The sequence below is a fragment of the Cetorhinus maximus genome, chromosome 6 (assembly GCF_964194155.1).
Source record: "Cetorhinus maximus chromosome 6, sCetMax3.hap1.1, whole genome shotgun sequence".
In the NCBI taxonomy this organism is placed as follows: Eukaryota; Metazoa; Chordata; class Chondrichthyes; order Lamniformes; family Cetorhinidae; genus Cetorhinus; species Cetorhinus maximus.
The window spans coordinates 85,050,845-85,072,956 of record NC_135884.1 but is presented as its reverse complement, the minus strand read 5'-3'; the positions used below and the strand labels follow the sequence as shown (position 1 = coordinate 85,072,956).

The 22,112-nt window shown below is 43.4% G+C and overlaps 1 protein-coding gene across 3 annotated transcripts in view; it reads left to right on the top strand.

Moving 5' to 3' along the window:
* Positions 1 to 22,112, top strand: part of vac14 (vac14 homolog (S. cerevisiae)) — a 353,410-nt gene that overhangs the window by 82,464 nt on the left and 248,834 nt on the right. For all 3 annotated transcript variants that reach the window (XM_078543974.1, XM_078543973.1, XM_078543975.1), the window contains exons 12-13: positions 5,238 to 5,382; positions 18,477 to 18,542. In XM_078543974.1, coding sequence (XP_078400100.1) covers positions 5,238 to 5,382; positions 18,477 to 18,542 — 211 coding nt within the window. The remainder of the gene's footprint in view (positions 1 to 5,237; positions 5,383 to 18,476; positions 18,543 to 22,112) is intronic.

Sequence of the window (22,112 nt, the reverse complement as noted above, 5' to 3'; positions counted from 1 at the left end):
TTGGGTGGGGAACTTCAATGTCCATCACCAAGTGTAGCACCACTACAGACCTAGCTGGCTGAGTCTTCAAGGACATAGCTGCTAGACTGGGTCTGTGGCAGGTGGTGAGGGAACCAACAAGAGGGAAAACATACTTGACCTTATCCTCACCAATCTGCCTGCCAAAGATGCACCTGTACATGACAGTATCAGTAGGAGTGACCACTTCACAGTCCTCGTGGAGGCGAAGTCGATGATACCCTCCATCATGTTGTGTCGCACTACCACCATGCTAAATGGAATAAATTTCGAACAGATCTAGCAACTCAAGACTGGGCAACCATGAGGCGCTGTGGGCCATCAGCAGCAGCAGAATTGTACTCGAATACAATCTGTAACCTCGTGGCCTGGCATATCCCTCACTCTACCATTACCACCAAGCCAGGGGATCAACCCTGGTTCAATGAAGATTGCAGGAGGGAATACCAGGAGCAGCACCAGGCATACCTAAAAATGAGATGTCAACCTGGTGAAGCTACAACACAGGATTACCTGCATGCCAAACAGCATAAGCAGCAAGTGATGGACAGCGCTAAGGGATTCCACAACCAATGGATCAGATCTAAGCTCTGCGGTCCTGACACATTCAGTCATGAATGCTGATGGACGATTAAACAGCACACTGGAGAAGGAAGCTCCACAAATATCCCCATCCTCAATGATGGGGGAGCTCAGCACATCAGTGCAAAAGATAAGGCTGAAACATTTGCAACAATCTTTAGCCAGAAGTGCCGAGTGGATGATCCATCTTGGCCTCATCTGGAGGTCCCCAGCATCTTAGATTCCAGTCTTCAGCAAATTCGATTCACTCCACGTGATATCAAGAAATGGATGAAGGCACTGGATACTGCAAAGGCTATGGGCCCTGACAATATCCCAGTAATACTATTGAAGACTTGTGCTCCAGAACTTGCCGCATCCCCTAGCCAACCTGTTCCAGTACAGCTACAACACTGGCAGCTACCTGGCAACATGGAAAATTGCCCAGGTATGTCCTGTACACACAAAGCAGGACAAATGCAAACTGGCCCATCAGTCTACTCTCGATCATCAGTAAAGTAATGGAAGGAGTCATCAACAGTACTATCAAGCAGCAGTTGCTTAGCAATGACCTGCTCACTGATGCTAAGCTTGGGTTCCGCCAGGGTCACTCAGCTCCTGACCTCAGTACAGCCTTGATTCAGACATGGACAAAAGAGCAGAGCTGAACTCCGGAGTTGAGGTGAGGGTGACTGCCCTTGACATCAAGACAGCATTTAACAGAGTGTAGCATCAAGGAGCCCTAGCAAAACTGGGATCAATGGGAATCGGAGGGGGAAAACACTCTGCCGGTTGGAGTCATACTTAGCACAAAGGAAGATGGTTGTGGTTGTTGGAGGTCAATCCTCTCAGTTCCAGGGCATCACTGCAGGAGTTCCTCAGGGTAGTGTCCTAAGCCCGATCATCTTCAGCTGCTTCATCAATGACCTTCCCTTCATCATAAGGTCAGAAGTGGGGATGTTCCCTGATGATTGCACAATGTTCACCATTTGTGACTCCTCAGATACTGAAGCAGTCCATGTCCAAATGCAGCAAGACCTTGACAATATCCAGGCTTGGGCTGACATGGCAAGTAACATTTGTGCCACACAAGTGCCAGGCAATGACCAGCTCCAACTAGAGAGAATCTGACCATCGACCCTTGACATTCATTGGCATTACTATTGCTGAATCCCCCACTATCAACATCCTAGGGTTATCATGGATCAGAAACTAAACTGGACCAGCCATATAAATACTGTGGCTACGCAAGCAGGTCAGAGGCTAGGAATCCTGCAGTGAGTAACTCACCTCCTGACTCTCCACTTGCCTGGATGAGTGCAGCTCCAACAACACTCGAGAAGCTTGTCACCATCCAGAACAAAGCAGCCCGCTTGATTGGCAAACATCCACTCCCCCCATCACTGATACACAGTGGCAGTCATGTATACCATCTACAAGATGCATTGCAGGAACTCATCAAGCCTCCTTCGACAGCCACATTCCAAACACATGACCTCTATCACCTAGAAGGACAAGGGCAGCAGACAAATGGGAATACCACTATCTGGAAGCTCCCCACCAAGCCACTAACAATCCTGACTTGAAAACATATCACCATTACTTCACTGTTGCTGGGTCAAAATCCTGGAACTCCCTCCCTTACAGCACTGCTGGTGTACTTGAACCGCTGCAGTCCATGTGGTGTAAGAAGGCAGCTCACCACCACCACCTCAAGGGCAATTAGGGATGGGCAATAAATGCTGGATTAGTCAGCAATGCTTATGCCCATGAACAAATAAATCACCTGTGTATATAACCTCCTATGCAATCTCCATTCCTTCTCCTAAGCATGTACTTATCCTGTGCATGTGTGAAAAAGTTAATTAACACACTGCCTTGTCATCTTTAACTGGGAGTCTGTTCCACATACCCTCTGTTCTATCGAGTGTGGAGGAGTTTCACCTGTGTTCCTGGCTGAGGTTTATCAATTGCACTCCATGTCCTCTCGTGCTGGGGATATAGTCTAGTTTAAATACTCTTGCTTCCACCTACCTGGCCATCTCCTCTGCCTGTCAGTCCTAAATCATGGCCCTCTTCAATTTCATTTATTGCAAAATTTTAAGAAGTTCAACCGAGTGTCTGCTCTGAACTTAAAGTTGCAAGTTCTTTGGCATTGCTCATAAGCCTTTGCAAATCAACAATGCACCAGGCTTCAGTGAAGTAGTATTTCCTGTCCCCCTCCCAACACCAAGTATTGTGTTTAGAATTCATCATAACTGAAAATAATTCAGCAGAAGCTTGTGGTGCAAAGTATCCATTCTCTCAGGTCTGTTGAACATTTCCAGCCTCTGTACTCTGCTGTCTGTGCAGAAAGGCTCCCAGGCACGTAGACAGCCCAATCGCTTTGGTAGTGTTGAGTGCTCCCCACCTGCAGGTGTCTCAGCCATTGGCAACACCAAAGGTAAAATTAGTAGTTTTTGATTGGCGGCCTTGAGTGAATGTGGCAGGTTTATCATGGGTTTGCCAGAGGTTTTGTGAAATTCCTTACAGTGGGAGTGGGATGCACATGATCAGTTTAGGAACAACCGATTTCCACTCCACTCTCCATGGAGATGAGTATCTCACTAAAGTGGCTTAAAGACTGATTTGCATTTGAATAGTGCCTTTCAGCCTCAGAACATCCCAAAGCACTTTACAGCCAATTAAGTACTTTTGGACTGTAATCAGTGTTGTAATGCAGAAAACAAAGCAACCAATTTTCATGCAAAAATTCCCACAAACAGCAATGTGATAATGAGCAGATAATCTGCTTTTCAGTGATATTAATTGAGGGATAAAGATCAATTGGGCACCAGGGAGAACTCCCCTGTTCTTCGAAATAGTGCCATGGGACCTATTACGTCCACTCGAGAGGGCCAATGGGGTTTAATGTCTCACCTGAAAGATGGCACCTTTGACAGTATAGCACTGGCTCAGTAGTGTACTGGAGTGCCAGCCTAGATTGTGTTTAAATTTCTAGAGCAAGATTTGAACTCATGATTCAGAAATGAGAGCACTGCTAAGTGAGCTATGCCTGACAGATTAGGGAGTGTAGTCAGGCATGTTGATTAACTGTCTGATTACAAGGACAAATTTCCCCAGTGAGGGCATTGGCCTTTGACTCAGATGCCACTTTTATGAGTGCAGTGCCCTCAACAAGATTAAATAAGCTGCTTATTTTCTCGAACCGACCATAATTCGTGTCATGATGCATGCAGCAGGACTGAGCCAGAGGAGCAGCTTGTGGCTGTGTTACTGTGCACAAGCGAATGCAAGTCTCAGCAAGACCAGAATCAGCTCGATCTCACTCCATAGTATCAATATTTGAACATTTAAAGATGAATAATAATTTCTCCACCAAGATATTGATGATACAAATCTCAGCTTGAAGCTGTGGTGGTATATAATAACACCCCACATCTGTTGATGACACATTAGACTCTCTTTCCGAATGGTGAAAGGATGAATAGAATCTATTTTAGTCATCATCATTAAAGGAAAATGCTGAATGATTTAACTATGATGTCTGTAAATTCAGGCTCCTTTCCTTTCCTTACTACTCCTAACTAGAGGCTAGTGATTGATCTGCTTCTTACCTTTTACAATGAACTGTCAGGGACTGGATGCTAGGATGGGGGGTGGGGTGCAGGAGTAGGATTCCCTTTATCATTGTACTTTCTTGCCTCCTTCCCTGTCTCAATTAGCTCAGTGGCATTGTTAGTATTTTGGCTCCTTTGGCACACTCAGTAAACTGTGTCCCCAATGTCTGATCTGGTCTCCTGGCCATAGGGAATTTACATTGCTGTTGGTAGTGTTGAGTGCTCCCCGCCTGCAGGTGTCTCAGCCATTGGCGACACCAAAGATAAAATTAGCAGTTTTTGATTGGCGGCCTTGAGTGAACGTGGCAGGTTTATCATGGGTTTGCTAGAGGTTTTGTGAAATTTCTACAACTATAAATCTACAGCCAGACATACAGCTATGTATAAATATTTAGCCTCGCAGTGGTCTTTATTTCACCCTTTATCACCCTCATGACTACAGCGCAGTCTAGATCAGTTCACACATCATTCGAGTAGAACATCCCAACTTAGTTTCATTAAAGGCTTGATTCAGGGTAATGCCTTCCTTCAGGATTCAACTCTGTCTATAGCATGGTGCTCCCGTTTTTTTACTGTATCCTGCTTTTCTCTATTCCCGAAGGCACAGACCCTCGCCCTATCCTCCTGAAGGCACAGACCTCGCCCATGCCCTCCGGCAGGTGCTGACCCTCGCTCCGCCCGTGCCCTCCAGCGGGCGCTGACCCTCGCCCCACCCGCCTGAAGAGACTGATTTTGAAGCTATGTGAACCGAGGTCATAAGCAGACAGCTGACCTTGTTCCACACATTTTCTATAGCTGCTCTCGCTGACATCAGACAAGGCAGCAAACATGAAAAATAGATCCTGCACCCTTCCCAGTCTGTAGCTCACTGACTAATCTTTGTGAGCTTGACTGAGTGTGGATTAGGATCTCATAGTTGTCAGGTGGTCATGGTCTGATATGGTATCGTTCCTATTAGTTTGCAGCTGATTTTTACTTATTTCCTAGCCCTACCCTTTTTTTAATGCTCATTGATTAACCTGCTTGTTACTTGTGCAGGATAGACCGTTCTCAGGAGGCTCTTGACTTAGACGGAATTGTGCTGGTGCTTGATCGGCATCTTCATGACACGGTTACAGGGATGATGACGAGAATTGCCGTCTTAAAGTGGTTGTATCACCTCTATATCAAAACTCCCAGGAAGGTAAGAGCCATAGGTAAAATACAGCATAGCTCCAGCTGTGTATGACTTGGTCGCCAGTTCTGTGTTAGCGCTGTAAGCCCTATATTGCATTTATGTAACACCTGAAATGTAATCAAATGTCCCAAGGTGCTTTACAGGGGTGTTATCAACCAAAACTTGAGCCTTATAAGCAGATGTTAGGTCACATGTTCAAAAGCTTGGTCAGAGGATGGATTTAAGTGTATTAAACTAGGAATGGGAAGTGGAGAGTTTTAAACAGCACGTTGCAGAATTTAGGGTCTCAATATCTGGAGGCACAGCCACCAATGGTGGAGCGATTAAAACTGGAGACTGCCCAAGAGGCCAGATTTGGATGATTGCAGATATCTTGAAGGGTAGTCAGGCTGGAGGAAGCTACAGAGATAAGGAGGAGCGAGGCTGTGGAGGGATTTGAAAGTAAAGATGAGAACTTTAAAATCGAGGCGTTGCTCAACCAGAAGCCAGTGTAGGTCAGTGAGCACAGGAGTGAACGGGACTTGGTTTGAGTTAGGGTACAGGCAGCAGACTTTTGAATGAGCTGAAGTTAAGAGTGGGAAAGATGGGAATCTGACCAGGATTGTGTTGGATTACTCGAGTCTAGAGTTAACAGAGGTATGGATGAGGGTTTCGACAGCAGATGAGCTGAGGCCTCCAACAACTACAACCATCTTCCATTGTGTTCGGTATGACTTCAGCCAGTAAAGCATTTTCCCCCGATTCCCATTGGCTTCAATTTTGTTAAGGCTCCTTGATGCCTCATTCGGTCAAATTCTGACTTGATGTCAAGGGCAGTCACTTTCACCTCACCCCTGGTATTGAGCTCTTTTGACCATGTTTAGACCAAGGCTGTAATGAGGTCAGGAGCTGAGTGAACCTGGCAGAACCCAAATTGAGTATCAGTGAGGAGGTTATTGCTGAGTCAGTGTCATTTGATAGCACTGTGAACGACAACTTCCATCACTTTGCTGATGATTGAGAGTAGACTGGGACGGTAATTGGCTGATTGAATTTGTCCTACTTTTTGTGGACAGGACATACCTGGGAAATTTTCTGCATTGTTGGGTAGATGCCAGTGTTGTAGGTGTACTGGAACAGCTTGGCTAGGGGTGTGGCCAGTTGGAGCATAAGTTTTTATTGCCTACATCCAGAATGTTGTCAGGTCCAATATTTAGCCTTTGCCATATCCAGTGCCGCCTCCTGTTTCTTGATATCATGTGGAGTGAATTGAATTGGCTGAAAACTGGCATCTGTGATGCTGGGGACATTGGGAGGAGGCCGAGATGGATCATCCACTCTTCCCTTCTGGCTGAAAATGGTTGCAAATGCTTCAGCCTCAGCTTTTGCACTGATGCATTTAGCCTGCCCTTCACTGAGGATGGGGATATTTGTGGAGTCGCCTCCTCCCGTTAGTGGTTTAGTTGTCCGTCACCATTCACGACTGAAAGTGGCAGGACTATGGAGCTTTGATCTGAGCCGTTGGTTGTGGGATTGCTTTGTCTTTTGCTTGCTGCTTCTGCTGTTTAGTATGCATGCAGTCCTGTGTTGTAGCTTCTCACTCCTTCTCAAATCCGGATTGATTCCCTGGCTTGATAGTAATGATAGAGAAGAATATGCTCAGCTAATGGATGCCCAGTTGAGCTGATAGATCCCATTTTTCACAGTGGTAGTGCCATACAATAATGGGTGGGTGGGCGGTGGGGGGGGGGGGGAGGTAGCGATGGTGGTGGTATCCTCCAATGAAGATAGAACTTCATCTCCACAAGGACTGTGTGGTGATTACTCCTACCAATGCTGTCAGGGACAGATGCACTTACGACAGGTAGGTTTGTGAGGACGAGGTCATGTAGGTTTTTTCCTCTTGTCGGTTCCCTGACCACCTGCCACAGACCCAGTCTGGCAGATATATCCTTCAGTTTGGTCAGCACTGGTGTTACTGAGCCACTGAAGTTCCCCACCCAGAGTACATTCTGTGCACTCGCTGTCCTTTGTGTTTCCTCCAAGTGGTGTTCAACATGGAGGAGTACTGATTCATCAGCTGAGGTGCGGGGTGGGGAGAGGGGGTGGCGTTTTTTTTTTCTTTCATGGGATGTGAGTGCTGCTGGTAAAGCCAGCATTTGTTGCTTACCCCTTTAAAAAAAAAGGATGAAGGTGGCATTCAGCAGGAAATTTCTTTGCCCACCTATGACGTAATACCATGAGATTTCATGGGTCTAGATTCGATGTTGAGGACTTCCAGGACCACTCCCTCCTAACTGTAACCACTGTGTTGTCACGTCTGATGGATCTGCCCTGCCAGTGTGACGGGACATACATAGGGATGGTGATGGTGGTGTTTGGGACATTCTCTGTAAGGTATGTTTCCGTGTGTATGACTACAATGAGTAGTCCGTGGGACAGCTCTCCCAATTTTGGCACAAGTCCCCAAATATTAGCTAGAAGGACTTTGCAGGGCCAAGTGGACAAAGTGTGCCTTTGTTGTTTCTGTTATTTAGGTCGATGCCGGGCAGTTCATCCAGTTTATTATTCTGCCCGCTTTTCTGGAATGGTTTGGTACAACTGAGTGGCTTGTCATGCCATTTCAGGAGGCATTTAAGAGTAACCACATTGCTGTGGACCTGGAGTCACATGTTAGAACAGATCCAGATGAAGACAGCAGATTTCCTTTCCTAAAGGATATTAGTGAACCAGATGGGTTTTACGATAATCGAATAGTTTCATGGTCATGATTACAGAGTCTAGATTTATTCATTTAAATTGGAATTCCTTAACTCGGGTCTCTGGATTACGAGCCCAGTAACCTTACCACTGCACTACTGTTAACTGGTTAGTAATCTTGCTGCTGCATGTTGAATTTTACTGTGTGTTAATTGCCTGCCTATATAACAGTGACTTCACTTCAGAGAGTAATAAAACATTCTGGAGGTGTCCTGCTGACTTAATAAGCTGCAACATGAATGCAAGTTAATTCTTCAAACACAGAAGGAAGGGAAACTGTGAAATCATAATATAAGACCCCTTAGACAGCACCTTCCAAACCCGCAACCATTACCATCTAGAGGGACAAGGACAAGGGCAGCAGATAGATGGGAACACCACCACCTGTAAGTTCCCCTCCAAGTCACTCACCATCCTGACTTGGAAATATATTGCCATTCCTTCACTGCCGCTGGGTGAAACTCCCTTCCTAACAGCAGTGTGTGTGTACCTACACCACATGGACTGCAGCGGTTCAAGAAGGCAGCTCACCACCACCTTCCCAAGGGCAACTAGGGATGGGCAATAAATGCTGGCCCAGCCAGCGAAGCCCACGTCCTGTGAATGAATAAAAAAAACTTACAAGGGATTTACCTATGATCTCCCCAGGACTCTGCCATGTCGAGAGGTTGGTGGTGGGGTGGGTGCCTCAGTGGCTAATGTCTTGGGTCCAACTGGAGGGGGAGGCGAGATGTGTTGGAATTAGTTCAATTGGTAAATAAATTTGTTTGTATTTGCTAGGTCAATGTCTGTAAAGATTAAAAAACACCATTTAACTTTCTTGTAAAGGCTGTTTGTGTTTATATGCACGAGGCTGAGGCTGGAGTGCACATGGTAAAGATTGGCAGTGGGTGATAGGAGCTGAGGTGTTTCGGATAAGGAGAAGAGAACAGTAGATTGAAGTCTGGTCTTGGGTAAGACTTTGCTTAAGTGACAGAATCGTAGAAGGCTTACAGCACAGGAGGAGGCCATATGGCCCATCGAGTCTGTGCTGACTCTTCACAAGAGCGATCGAGCGAGTCCCATTCCCCTACTTTTTATTGTAGGGTTGATTCCGTCTCCAGTGATCCTTAGTGAAAAGTTGACTGGTGTGATGGATGGGGCACAAAGTTGGACTGTGCGGTGATGCATCATAAAGTGGAATGGTAGCTTACTGACCCTCACTTGTGCTGCAAGAATGGATAGATGCTGAAGTGCTACTTGTGTGGGTGTAACTGCACCTCAGCAGCATTCCACACTTTCAGAACAAGAGAGATGGAGAGAAGGTTGGGAGGGCTGAACAATAAATCCTGCCTGTTCTCGAGCCAGATTGCTGCAATGGCTTCAGAATTAAGTTGCACGTTGGCAGAAAGGCAAGTGGTGATTGTAATGCTTTCACTGAATCATGAGTCACTGACAGTGATCCTTAGAAAAGCCCATGATCAAGTAATTCTGTAAAAGGGCATCATATGCAAAACCAACCTGTGGCAGTAGATCCCAATACAAATCACTCTTCCTGAATTAATTTCCATCAGACTATCAGAGGACCAGCTAAGTAGAGACATAGTTATAACAATGCTGTGATGTAGCTTTTAGGAGCATCGATGGGGAAATCCTCCCATTCAATGCCGAATAAAGGCATTTTTTTGTATTTACCTTCCTTGCTTGAAGGGCTGAATGGCCTACTCCTGCTCCTAAGTCCTTGTCCCTTTAAGTCAGAGAAGGGTCATTAGCTGATGGGGGGGTGGGGGTCGGAGTGGAGGAAGAAAAGCAGTTTAGACTAAATTGAAGCTATTAACCATGTTGTAGTTATAGCCGTGCCATCAAAGCTGGCTGACTGTTGGCTCTTTGAACTCTCATGGCATACAGGACAGAAAATGTTAAGTGTAAAAAGGTTCCTGCGATTACACTGCACACTAATTTTGGTGTTAAATATGTGAAGGTGCATGCACACATCCTCAAACACTTAGTGTAGAAGATTATACCACAGTGATTCAGGTCTTTACTGTGACATTGGATCAGAGCTCACAGTGGCTGCTCTCAATTTCTCCCTGACTGACTGACTGCTGCGGGGGTTGAATAATGACGAGAAGCAGCAATTAAAATTTTATTGAAACCCCAAAACACTTATTCCATTTCTGTGTGTTTATATTTGTGGAAAATATAAGGAAAGAACATGTTTTACTGACTATGTTAAGTATGATTGAGCTGCAAGAAATGGTTGTGCTGTTTGTTTATCTGCCCACATCTCTGCTACCCCACCCAGTGTGTGGTTTCTGTTTGTACACTTTCGCTTTAAGGTAGGATCAGATGTTCTGTTATAAAGCTGTCTTTTGATTCTCCAATAGTCCTGCTCCCTTCCTGACTTGTTGGGGATGTACAAACCCACTCTGGACTCATGTTTGACACAACAGTGTGAAATATCAATCCTTTTATATAGTGAAATAAGAACAGAAAATGTTGGAAATATTTAACAGGTCTGGCACCATCTGTGGAGGAAGAAACAGAGATAACCTTTCATGTTGATGGCCTTTCATCAGAACTGGCTATAGTGAGTTTGTCTAGGTTGGTACACTGCCTCCTCTGAGCCACATGGTCTTGGGCTTCAGCTCTACTACAGGACTTGAGTATATCATCTAGGCTGGCTCTCCAGTAAAGTACTTAAATGTAGTATCCTTTAAATGAGATATCAAACCAAGACCCCTGTTGTTCGTGTGCTATAGAGTTGCACTGTTCGAGAGTTTTGGTGTCCTGGTTAACCTTTCCCCCCACTCAACCACCACAGCCAAAAAACACATCGACAGGTCATTCATTTTGCCTGTACTGGATGCTGCTGTATGTTTGCCAGCATAATCACTGCTTTTCAAAGCAGACATTTGCATTTGAAGTCCTATGGGGCATTGAGCAAGCTATTAAGGCACTTCAACAATACAGTTGTCAACTCGAAAGTACATTTCTCCTGAGTGATTTTCCACAGTGGGTGATGGGAACATATATATGGAGATTCATCTTCAGTATGGTCCAACTCATTCTTCTATTAAAAATACATTTTAATTTCCTAACAGGAAATTGGAGTTTATATGACTAATAATCCAGAGATCGCAAGCTCAAATCTCACCATGGTAGTTTGAGAATTTGAAGTCAGATTGGAAAAGAAAAGGCATTTGGAAATTAAAGATAAACTGCTGTCTGTAAAAGTGACCGTGAAGCAGATGCATAGTCTTAAAAAAGCCCAACTGGGCACTTCTGTAAAATAGCAAACCTGCTGTCCTTGCCCACTTTGGTCTGGATGTGCCTCCAATCCCACACCAGAGTGGTCGATATTTAACTGCCTTCTGAAGAGGACAAGCAAGTCAAATATTCCATAGTAACTAGAGATGGGAAATAAATGCCAGTCTTGCCAGAACAAATAATAAAATATTTTCCAACAGTTTCTTACCATAATATGCACATGTGCATCTAAGGTGAATGTCTGTTTGTATTCCTGCTGTGCAAACTGTAAATTGCATAGTTTGACTGTTTGGATATGCTGAAAAACAGGATTGTGGGCAGGCAATGTGGAAATCCATTCTGATTATTATGTGGCTGTTTAGGGTTATCCTGGAGCAGCAGCCTGTTAAATCTCGGTGTGCCACAAATAATGGGAACTGTTAACTCAGGTCAGCGGCATGTTTCACGTTTTATTTTAGATCTGTCCTGGAGTATAATCTCACTGGTATAGCTTTCCTCCCATGTCTCACCTGTCCTTCCCATGAGAGCCTTGTCACTCAAATTCAACACATCTACATCTCTAGCACTTGGATAGGTGGCTATTGGGAGGAGTGGAAATTTTGGCTGTTTTCCTTTCTCCTCCCACTCCACCCAGCAACACTGAGGCCTAGTCAGAGCCGACACCACAGCCTCAGCTCAAGTTAGCTGACTCAGCCTGGGCTGGGGGTTAATTTCAAAACCATTCAGATCTGAGAGGATCAGCCACATTAAATGTACTGGCTGCAGCATTGGGCAGCTATGTTTCATGATTTAAATACTGCTCATTGACTCACATCCTTCAGAAAGATAGGTTTTACATGAGCTGCAGTATTGATCTCTAGAAAGCTTTATTGTCCTGCAATGAATGAGTTTTAGCTCAAGAGGGTAATTGATTGCTGGCCCTTCTCCTAAACTGACTCAAATGTTCCTGATGCAGCATCAATCAGAATCTATGATGGATCCACTCTGAAGGGCTGAGCATATATAGAAGGTGTTAGGAGGGGGCAATAGGAACCCCAGGGCTTTCAGACACTCCATCTTCATCAGTTGAATAAGAGAGAATGTGAGGAAAACAGAAGATGTTGGGGCTGAGATAAACAGGATAAATTGCGACAGGAGTAGGGAGATTCGTATGGTTGCTGCCGTGGTCTGCATTCTCAGTGGAACAGATCAAAGCAAATAGTTGTTTGGAGTTAATGGTTGGCAAGATTTTACACTCTGGCCACCAGCTGGTTGTCACACAGTAGGCTGAACTACATTCAAATGTAATTTCATAAGTGATTCTAAAATCAATCAAGGTGACTTCTGTTTAATGAAGTAAATCTACCACCTCCCCATAATCTTCTCCCTCTCCTGAAGGTTCTGCTATGGATTGGAGATCAGTTCCCACAGGTCTCTAACTCCCTCATCCCAAGATCCATTGGGTTCAGATATTTACATGGTGCACTTTTAAAACTTCCTTTATTCCTGTGCGAGTTCAAACTCTGGATGCTGGCAAACTGTTTGACGGCATGGGGCTTCCCAGCTGCACCTGATCCTGACCTGGTGTGGGTATGTACAAACACAGATTCTTCACTGAATAGTGATCAGGAATGGGAATTCAGACTGATTTTTTATTGCCCCCCTTTTAACCCAAAGGCACCAATGCCATTTGTGTTGGTAATATAGTGAGGTGTTCAGTGTAGATGCTGAGCTGAAACCTTCCTATGTAACATCGGACACATTCCCTGTTTTCAACTTGTTCCACAGGGCTCTTCCTAAAAGGCTGTGAGTGCTTCAAACCCTTACTTTGGTAATTGGGTAAATGCTTATTGGCTGCTAGAGAAGGCAAGCACAACATAATATCTCCAGCTTCCCCAGAAGTTTGGCGGCTCAGCATCCTGAGTTTATAAGACCATAAGACATAGGAGCAGAAATTAGGCCATTCAGCCCATCGAGTCTGCTCCGCCATTCAATCATGGCTGATAAGTTTCTCAACCCCAGACATTTGGGAGGGAGCAGAGGAATGAGACTAATTGGTACCTCTTTCAACGAATCAGCAGAGGTGTGATGGGCTGAATGGCCTCCTATACTGTAAGGTTCTATGATTTCCATGCATTTCCTCTGCTGTTTTCCTGATGTTTCTACTGTCAACCCTGCCCTTCTGAGCAAGGGCCTTGTACAGTTTAATTCAAGGTGAAGTTATCTTTGCTTTGTCCAGGATAAAGTTCTTCTCATTTCCTGTGTTTGTGGTAATAATTGAAAGTAGGTTAAGTTTTGTGATCTGTTTCAGTTCCTGTCAGGTCTGAGGATGAGCTTCACTCACCTTGCTGCTTTCTCTGCTGTCCCTTATTGGTCCAGGTCGAAATAACAGCACCAGACTGATGAATGTGGCAGGGGTATGATCTGCCCAACCACCCCTCCCCACTTCCCTTCAGGGACAGTGAGCTACCTGGACACTTGACTACAAATACCATTAGGTTTTTAGACCTACCCTGCGAACATCTCTTCCTCCCACAGGATCAACTTGACACAGTGACACCAGCTTTGAAGTTCTGGACGGTCAGTCACTTCTGATTCTGTCCTCCTTCCACAGAACATCTAAGATTCTGATCAAAACCTGAAATCTTGCACCTCGTCATCACCACCAACTTGCATTGATATAGCTTCCTTTAACGTAGTACTTGGATGATCTGTTTCTGATGGTGATGAATGAGAGTAGAATGTTGGTTAGGTTACCGGGCCGAGCACTCTGCATTTCTTTTGATTTGAGCCATGGAATATTCTATATCCACCTGAGCTGGCAGACAGGGCCTCGGGTGGCCTCAGCTCAAAGACAATATGCCCAACAGTGCAGCACTCCCTCAGTACTGTACTGAAGTGTCAGCCTGAATTACTTGTCCTGGTCTGTAGTGGAACTTTGAACTCATAACTGGCTAATTTAGAGGTAAGAGTGTTGCTCATTGGACCAAATTGATACATTATTCAAATATCTTTGATGACTTCATTCATGTTAGAAGTGTCCAAAGCTTGAGGCTTTGTAGCTAATCAGTCCAACACACAAAGCAATTGCAAGGATCTGCTATAATTGATGACATTCAGTCCCTCCGTGCTTTACTGCCTTGTGACAAAATGTAGCTTAATTAACCCAGAACTGGGTTATAAATGAGATGTGTGTGCTCTGACTGAAGTGTCACAAAAACAGGGTAGAAACTATGCCAAAGATTGATTCCTCTGGAGAGCTGTCATTAACTAATAAAAGTGCATCCTTTTACAACATGTATCACAAGATGCATCAATACAATCAATGAATATTACAATCATTTCAATCTGGTCAATGCAGACAATCAGACAGGTATTGGAGTTATCAACATACATCACGTTGCACTCTGAGGTGCTTCAATACATTTATAATACTCTTAGTATTCACTACATGCATTCATTTTGAGCTGTACAGCCCGAGGGGCTCTCAACAGTTCCCAGCCCCTCGGTGCTCTGTGGCAGAAAGGTCTTAGACAGCGACCTTTCCCCATTGCGGCCCAAGTTTTAGTGCGTCCCTCAGCACGTAGTCCTGGACTTTGGAATGTGCCAGTCTGCAACACTTGGTCGGGGACAACTCTTTGCGCTGGAAGACCAACAAGTTTCGGGCAGACCAAAGAGCGTCTTTCACCAAGTTGATGATCCTCCAGCTGCAGTTGATGTTTGTCTTGGTGTGTGTCCCTGGGAACAGCCCGTAGAGCACAGAGTCCTGTGTCACAGAACTGCTCGGGATGAACCTCGACAGAAACCACTGCATCTCTCTCCAGACCTTCTTTGCAAAGGCATAATCCACAAGGAGGTGAACAACGGTCTCATCCCCACCACAGTCACCTCGAGGGCAACGTGCAGAGGGTGTGAGACTCCTGGCGTGTAGGAAGGATCTGACGGGGAGGGCCTTTCTCACCACCAATGATTATAATATTCATTGATTGTATTGATGCACCTTGTGATACATGTTGTAAAAGTTGAATCTGATTGTACTTTTGTGATGGTGATTTTGAAATGGTTTGGAATGTTCTTCTAGATATTTTATGAATAAAGTATATTTTTCAAAAAAAAATAAAAGTGCATCCTTTGAACATGCGTCTGTGGAGACGTAATGATGCTCGAGTTGAGATAAGCAGCCTCAAACCTCAATCCTTTCCCTTAGCTTGATTTCCTTTGCTTTATACGGCCCTTAGTTGCATTTAAATTGCATTGTCAGCGAAAGAGCCAGAATGGGGCCTGTAATTAAAAGGTTAATCCTTCAATAAGTTGAATTGCTTGTCAGTTTAATTTGATTTGAAATTCCCATGAAACATTTAACAGCAGGACTATTGAACCTTTGAGCAATTCTAGCTCAGTCTGGCAGAGAAATAGACATCATTATCACTGCACAAAGATGAAAATGAGCTTAATTCTGAGATATGAAATAGTTGACCTGTTGCTGAATTTGCAAACCACATTTCCTGCCACAATACAGTAAGTACAGTCTTGAGTTGAAATTGCCGAATTATCTTAAAGCTGGTTTTAAGGGGAAAAATAAATCTGGTGTATTCTTATTGTTAAAGAATGTGGAACTTCATGTTGAATGGTTCAAATACATTGTAGGAGAATATGAAAATGGAAGTGAAATGCAAATGTGTGAACGATGGGGTCTACCAAAACTTAACTCATCACTACACATTAATTAAGAGTTATGTTTCTGCACATATGTACCATGTTCCATATAACATAACATGATTGTGCTACATGGTCACAGCTGCTGTCAGAGGTGTTAGAACTAGGTCCTGTCCGCCTTCTCAGGTGGGCATAAAAGACCCTGCAGCACTATTGTGAAGAAAAGGGGAGTTTTCGTGATGTTCTGGTCAATGTTTATCCTTCAACCAACATCACTAAAACAGATTACCTGGCATTAACACATTAGCTGTTTATGGGAGCTTGCTGTGCACAAATTGGCTGCCACGTTTTCTATATAACAGTGACTACATTTCAGTTAGTATTTCATTTGGCTGTAAAGCACTTTGGGATGTCCTGAGGCCATCAAAGGTGCTATATAAATGCAAATTCTTTTTTAATTATGGATTATAAATATTAAATGCTGAACACTGGAAACTTCTTACTAAAATTTGCAGTGAAAATATTCTCTAAGAAGTGCAAAAAGCTTTGGTTGGAGGGCATCATGCTCTTTTGGTGCAGACTTAGGAAAGTAGACCTGTTCCCCCTGACAGTTCAGTGGTATTTTCCTTTCTTTGCTTTAGCCGCTCAGAGCTGATTCTTCTCCTGGGAAAGCTCAATTGCTGGGTCCAGATGTTCTTTTTACATGTGGTTGTATTCCTGCAAATGTGCAAAGTATCATTGCCAATGCTTTTTCAATTTGAATAAATTTTGGTGATCAAAGTCTAAACTGTGGAGCATTGTTAATTTTTTTCAGTTTCACTATCAGGTTCTACTATTTTCAGATCACGTGAATCTCTGTCTTTCTCCCTTTCTCCCCTCCTTCTACTTCATCCCAGAAAAGCATAATTTTTAAAATTTCCAAACCTTGCTATTCTTTTGGCTTCTGGAAGTAAGATTTGCTCATGAAGAATCATCCAGGACAGAGCAGTCGCTTGATCCATGTTCCTCCCACTGGATTTATAATCCTCTCCATCACTGGTACACTGTGCCTACATTCTGTATAATCTACAGGATGCACTGTGGAAACTCGCTCCTGTTACTTTCACTGCCCTTCCCTCCCAATGACAATTTATACTGTAGTTGTAGTCTTGGTGGAATGGGGCTCCAACTGAGGCATGGGGTTGTACTGTGCTTTGGTTTGATGTCAGCTTAGTCTGAGTGCCTGAAGCAAACAATACAAATTTAAAACAAAAATAGAAATACCTGGAAAAACTCAGCAGGTCTGACAGCATCTGCGGAGAGGAACACAATTAACGTTTCGAGTTCGTGTGACCCTTCAACAGAACTAAGAAAAAATAGAAAAGAGGTGAAGTATAAGCTGGTTTAAGCGGGGGTGGGACAGGTAGAGCTGGATAGACGGCCAGTGATAGGTGGAGGTAGCCAAAAGATGTCATAGACAAAAGGACAAAGAGGTGTTGAAGGTGGTGATATTATCTAAAGGAATGTGCTAATTAAGGGTAGAAAGCAGGACGAGCAAGGTACAGATAGCCCTAGTGGGGGTGGGGTGGGGGGAAGGGATCGAAATAGGCTAAAAGGTAGAGATAAAACAATGGATGGAAATACATTTAAAAATAATGGAAATAGGTGGGAAAAGAAAAATCTAAATAAATTATTGGAAAAAAGGCGGGATCGGAAAGGGAGTGGGGATGGAGGAGAGATTTCATGATCTAAAATTGTTGAACTCAATATTCAGTCCGGAAGGCTGTAAAGTGCCTAGTCGGAAGATGAGGTGCTGTTCCTCCAGTTTGCGTTGAGTCTTCTGGACTGAATATTGAGTTCAACAATTTTAGATCATGAAATCTCTCCTCCATCCCCACTCCCTTTCCGATCTCCCCTTTTTTCCAATAATTTATTTAGATTTTTCTTTTCCCACCTATTTCCATTATTTTTAAATGTATTTCCATCCATTGTTTTATCTCTACCTTTTAGACTATTTCGATCCCCCCCCTCACCCCACCCCCACTAGGGCTATCTGTACCTTGCTCGTCCTGCTTTCTACCCTTAATGTCATCTATTAGCACATTCCTTAGATAATATCACCACCTTCAACACCTCTTTGTCCTTTTGTCTTTGACATCTTTTGGCAATCCCCACCTATCACTGGCCCTCTATCGAGCTCTACCTGTCCCACCCACCCCCCTTAAACCAGCTTATATTTCACCTCTTTTCTATTTTTCCTTAGTTCTGTTGAAGAGTTATACGGACTCGAAACGTTAATTGTGTTCCTCTCCGCAGATGCTGTCAGACCTGCTGAGTTTTTCCAGGTATTTTTATTTTTGTTTTGGATTTCCAGCATCTGCAGTTTTTTTGCTTCAATGCAAGTTTAACCTTGTTGCAGAACTGGAATTGTAGTGTACATATTTTGACCATAAAAATTGTCGATAAACATCCTAACAGAATCCTTATTTACGTTTCAGATGTTCCGGCACACAGACAGCCTCTTTCCCATGTTGCTGAAGACACTTTCTGATGAGTCAGATGAGGTGAGCACTGACTCGGAGGACTCTGGGTTTATGAAAAAATGTCCTGTGCTTTACATGTTAAAGGCCCTTGTTAACAGTTTTGGGCTGTTACCTCATTGCCCCCTACAGTCTGGAAGCTGTTTGATTTACTAATCATTTCTTGCAGAGGTCGTGTGACCTGAGGATTAATAACGATTCCGCCTGCCTTATTCAACTCACTAAATTTAAAGTAATTCTGCATTACAATACCAAACAAAATCAGGTTATGAGCTATACTAAATAGTCCTGGTAATTCAATAATTTCTTTGTGCTTAAAAATGAGATATTCAGTAACTTGAGCAACATAAGTAAAACAGAATTAATAAAAATAATCTATGTGGAATGAGCATCTTTGCATTGAGTCAAATTGCAATACATTTAGAATTAGGAAAACAAAGTGAAAAATGTTATAAAGTGTAATATATAAAATGCACAAAGATAATGCACCATGAGTAAGTTATCCTTTGAATGAATTTCAGGTTTAAAAAGTAATTCTGATTTTATTTTTGGGCGCACATGAAAATTGAATTGTGATGGGGCGCTCCAGAAATCAGAGGGTGTTTCTAAACTGAAAACTCCTTTGAACTTTATTCTCAAAGTTTGATTTTTATAAAAAAATTGATATTACATTCAAATATTATAACCATTTACAGCTGAAAGTTCCCGTGGCCAAATATGCAGGAATCTCCATTTGCGTCTAAAATCCAAACCACAGTGATAAGCTTCCAGATAACAGCAACAACAGTCACTTGTATTTATAAAGTGCTTTTGATGTAGTAAAATGTCAGCAAGCACTTCACAAAAACATTATCAAACAAAATTGGACACCACACCATATCACAAGATATTAGGACAGATGACAAAAAGTTTGGTCAAAGTGGTAGTTTTTAAGGAGGGAATTCCAGAACTTGGGGCCCAGACAGCTAACGGCACAGCCACCAATGATTGAGCAATGAAAATCGGGAAGACACAAGTGCCCAAAATTGAAGGAGCGCAGAGCTATTGACCCCCTGTGCAGCTGGGGAAGGTTACAGAGATGGGGAAGGGCCATGGAGGAATTTGAAAACCAGGGTCAGAATTTTAAAATGTCTTGACACTGGCGCGAGTGCTGGCTCATTCAAATTACAGACACCACCAGTTACTTACAGGTGCAACCATTAGCAATTTAAATCAGAACTTTAGACTCCAGCAGCTGTTTTGGTAAAACAAAATGCAAAATTCTGTTTTGTTATAGTACCAAACATGGTGCAAGTCTAAATACTTGACTAAAAGCTAACAGTTGCCTGCTGTTCACTGCTTCCAGTGGGATAGGCCCCAAGCATGATTTAATTAGCTTGCTTCAGCTTGGATTTCTGGCAGAATTTGCCATTTTTTTTCTACACACAGTTTTCCCCAAAAAATGTGAACCCGTATAGAGACCTTACTTTGTTGCTGCACCAGATTATCTTGTGAAAGAATGAGTTTAAAAAATGGAATTCCTGAATTGATCGTCATTGAGCTGAGTTTGGGTTGAGGTCAGGCCAAGTCGATGACTGATCCCAGGGGCCAGTTTTCTCATTCCTATCGTACGCTTGCACTCAGGTTCATCTCAGGTCTCATGTCACTAACTGCCAAGGATAATTTTAGAGAATCTAGCTTGGTGGCTTCAGTCAGGTACTTAAATCGTTTGGGAATTTGAAATTTGTTGACTCAGAAGACACATCAGGATTGACAGCCATGATAAAAGAGAGGGCATTTCTATAGTGTTTTTTACCATTCTATGTGACCCTTGATTGTGGCTCATGCAGACCCTCTGAACATATTGATAGTCAGCATCAGTCTTGGATGAAAAAATATTGAGGGTTCAAGACTGGTTTAATGGAGAAACTGAAACCAATTCTGTTAGAGGCAGCCAAGTGCCTAGGTAATTGTTGAAGTGTATATTCTCCAAAAGGGAGTGTGCACAGTGCAGATTTATGTTTGGTGCTTTTACTGGTAGTCATATTTGCGCTGATCTAGATGCGGGATGTTATTGCTGAGGTACAAGCATGTTTTTTTTCACTTTTAGCACTCAATATTGGCATCATGCGCTTCCTGGCCACTTAATCACAGGCTAGATATGGAGTAATATCCCCACCATTCTGTCACAGCACAGCAACCTCAGTTCACCTGTGTGCTTTTAATCCTTTTTCTACAGCAGGCACCCTGCAAACTGGGATTGCCAATTTTGCCCAATTCTGAGCATATTTAATTTATTGACTCGGGTCAGTTAAGGAATGGGATGTCTGGTGAAGATCCCTCTTAGTTGTTTGAGAAGCTTTTTAATTTCTCTAGTCAAGGCTGCATTTGAAGGTCTTGAATGTGAAAGCATGGTATGGGTCAGTCATGGTTTTGAAGCCCCACCCCAAGACCTGAGTGGGTAATTTGTCTGCTACTTCATTGTAGTACAGAGGCAATTCTGTATTATTCAGCAACCCCTTCATGAGTTGGGTTTTCAAGATCCGGTGGCAGAATTTGAAGAGCATGGTGTTAGGAATATAGAAACAGGCCTAGGCCATTCAGCCCCTTGAGCTGCTAATTGTACTGCCGTTCAATTAGATCATGGCTGACCTAAGCCTCAACCCCATTTACCTGACTTAACTCCTTGATACCCTTTCCCACCAAATAACAGGAGTTTGTGTCAAGATGAATATTCCTCCCTCACCACACCGCCAGGAAAAACCCTAACTGCTCGTTTTTCTGGCCACTGTTATTTTGGATCTTGCTGCATGCAAAATGGTTGCCATAGTTGCCCACATAACACTCATTGCATAATGTAATTTGTTCCGTGGTCACCTCTGAAAGATGTGGTAAAGCTATTTAAATGTAGAATGTTTAAATCGTAGAATCAAAATTTACATTATTCAAAAATGGACACTGATGTACTCATTTTGACTGGATTTAAATGTTGACAAACCTGAAGCTTCAGCTGTACTTGGCAAAAACTAGGCCATTTTGAAGAGAGTGGATTTTAATTTTATCATTTCCTGAACTTAAATGGTGAAATTATACTGCAATAGATCTGGGGAGTGCAGTAGTTTCTCTACCCAGTGATGGGCACTGTATGTGGGCACAAGGTGTTTGCTGACCAGTTATATTTTAATCTGTGTCTGCTGGCACATGGGCACTTTTCCAGCATTGAAAGAATTTAAAATGAAATCTTGAATAGCTTCCATGTGGTCTGCAGCTACAGTGCACGTGGTGTGAAGCCCAAATTTGTGAGGCCTGCTTTAGGAGGTGGGGTAACTAAAGAGGATCCTGCACTATTTGGCATTATGCAGGATGCAGTTAGATGACTGACCTGGTTCCAGCGTTACATTATTCCTTTAGTGTCAGTGGGCATTGAGCACTACTTTACGTTGGCGTGACAGCTGGAGTATAACTAGCTTGTAAACAGAATTCAGAATACTTGTACATTAGAATTACATAGAATTTACAGCACAGAAACACAGACCATTCAGCCCAATTGACATAGCTGCTGGTTAAGGTCCAGAGAAGTCTCCTCTCGCCCTACTTAATCCAACCCAACTAGCA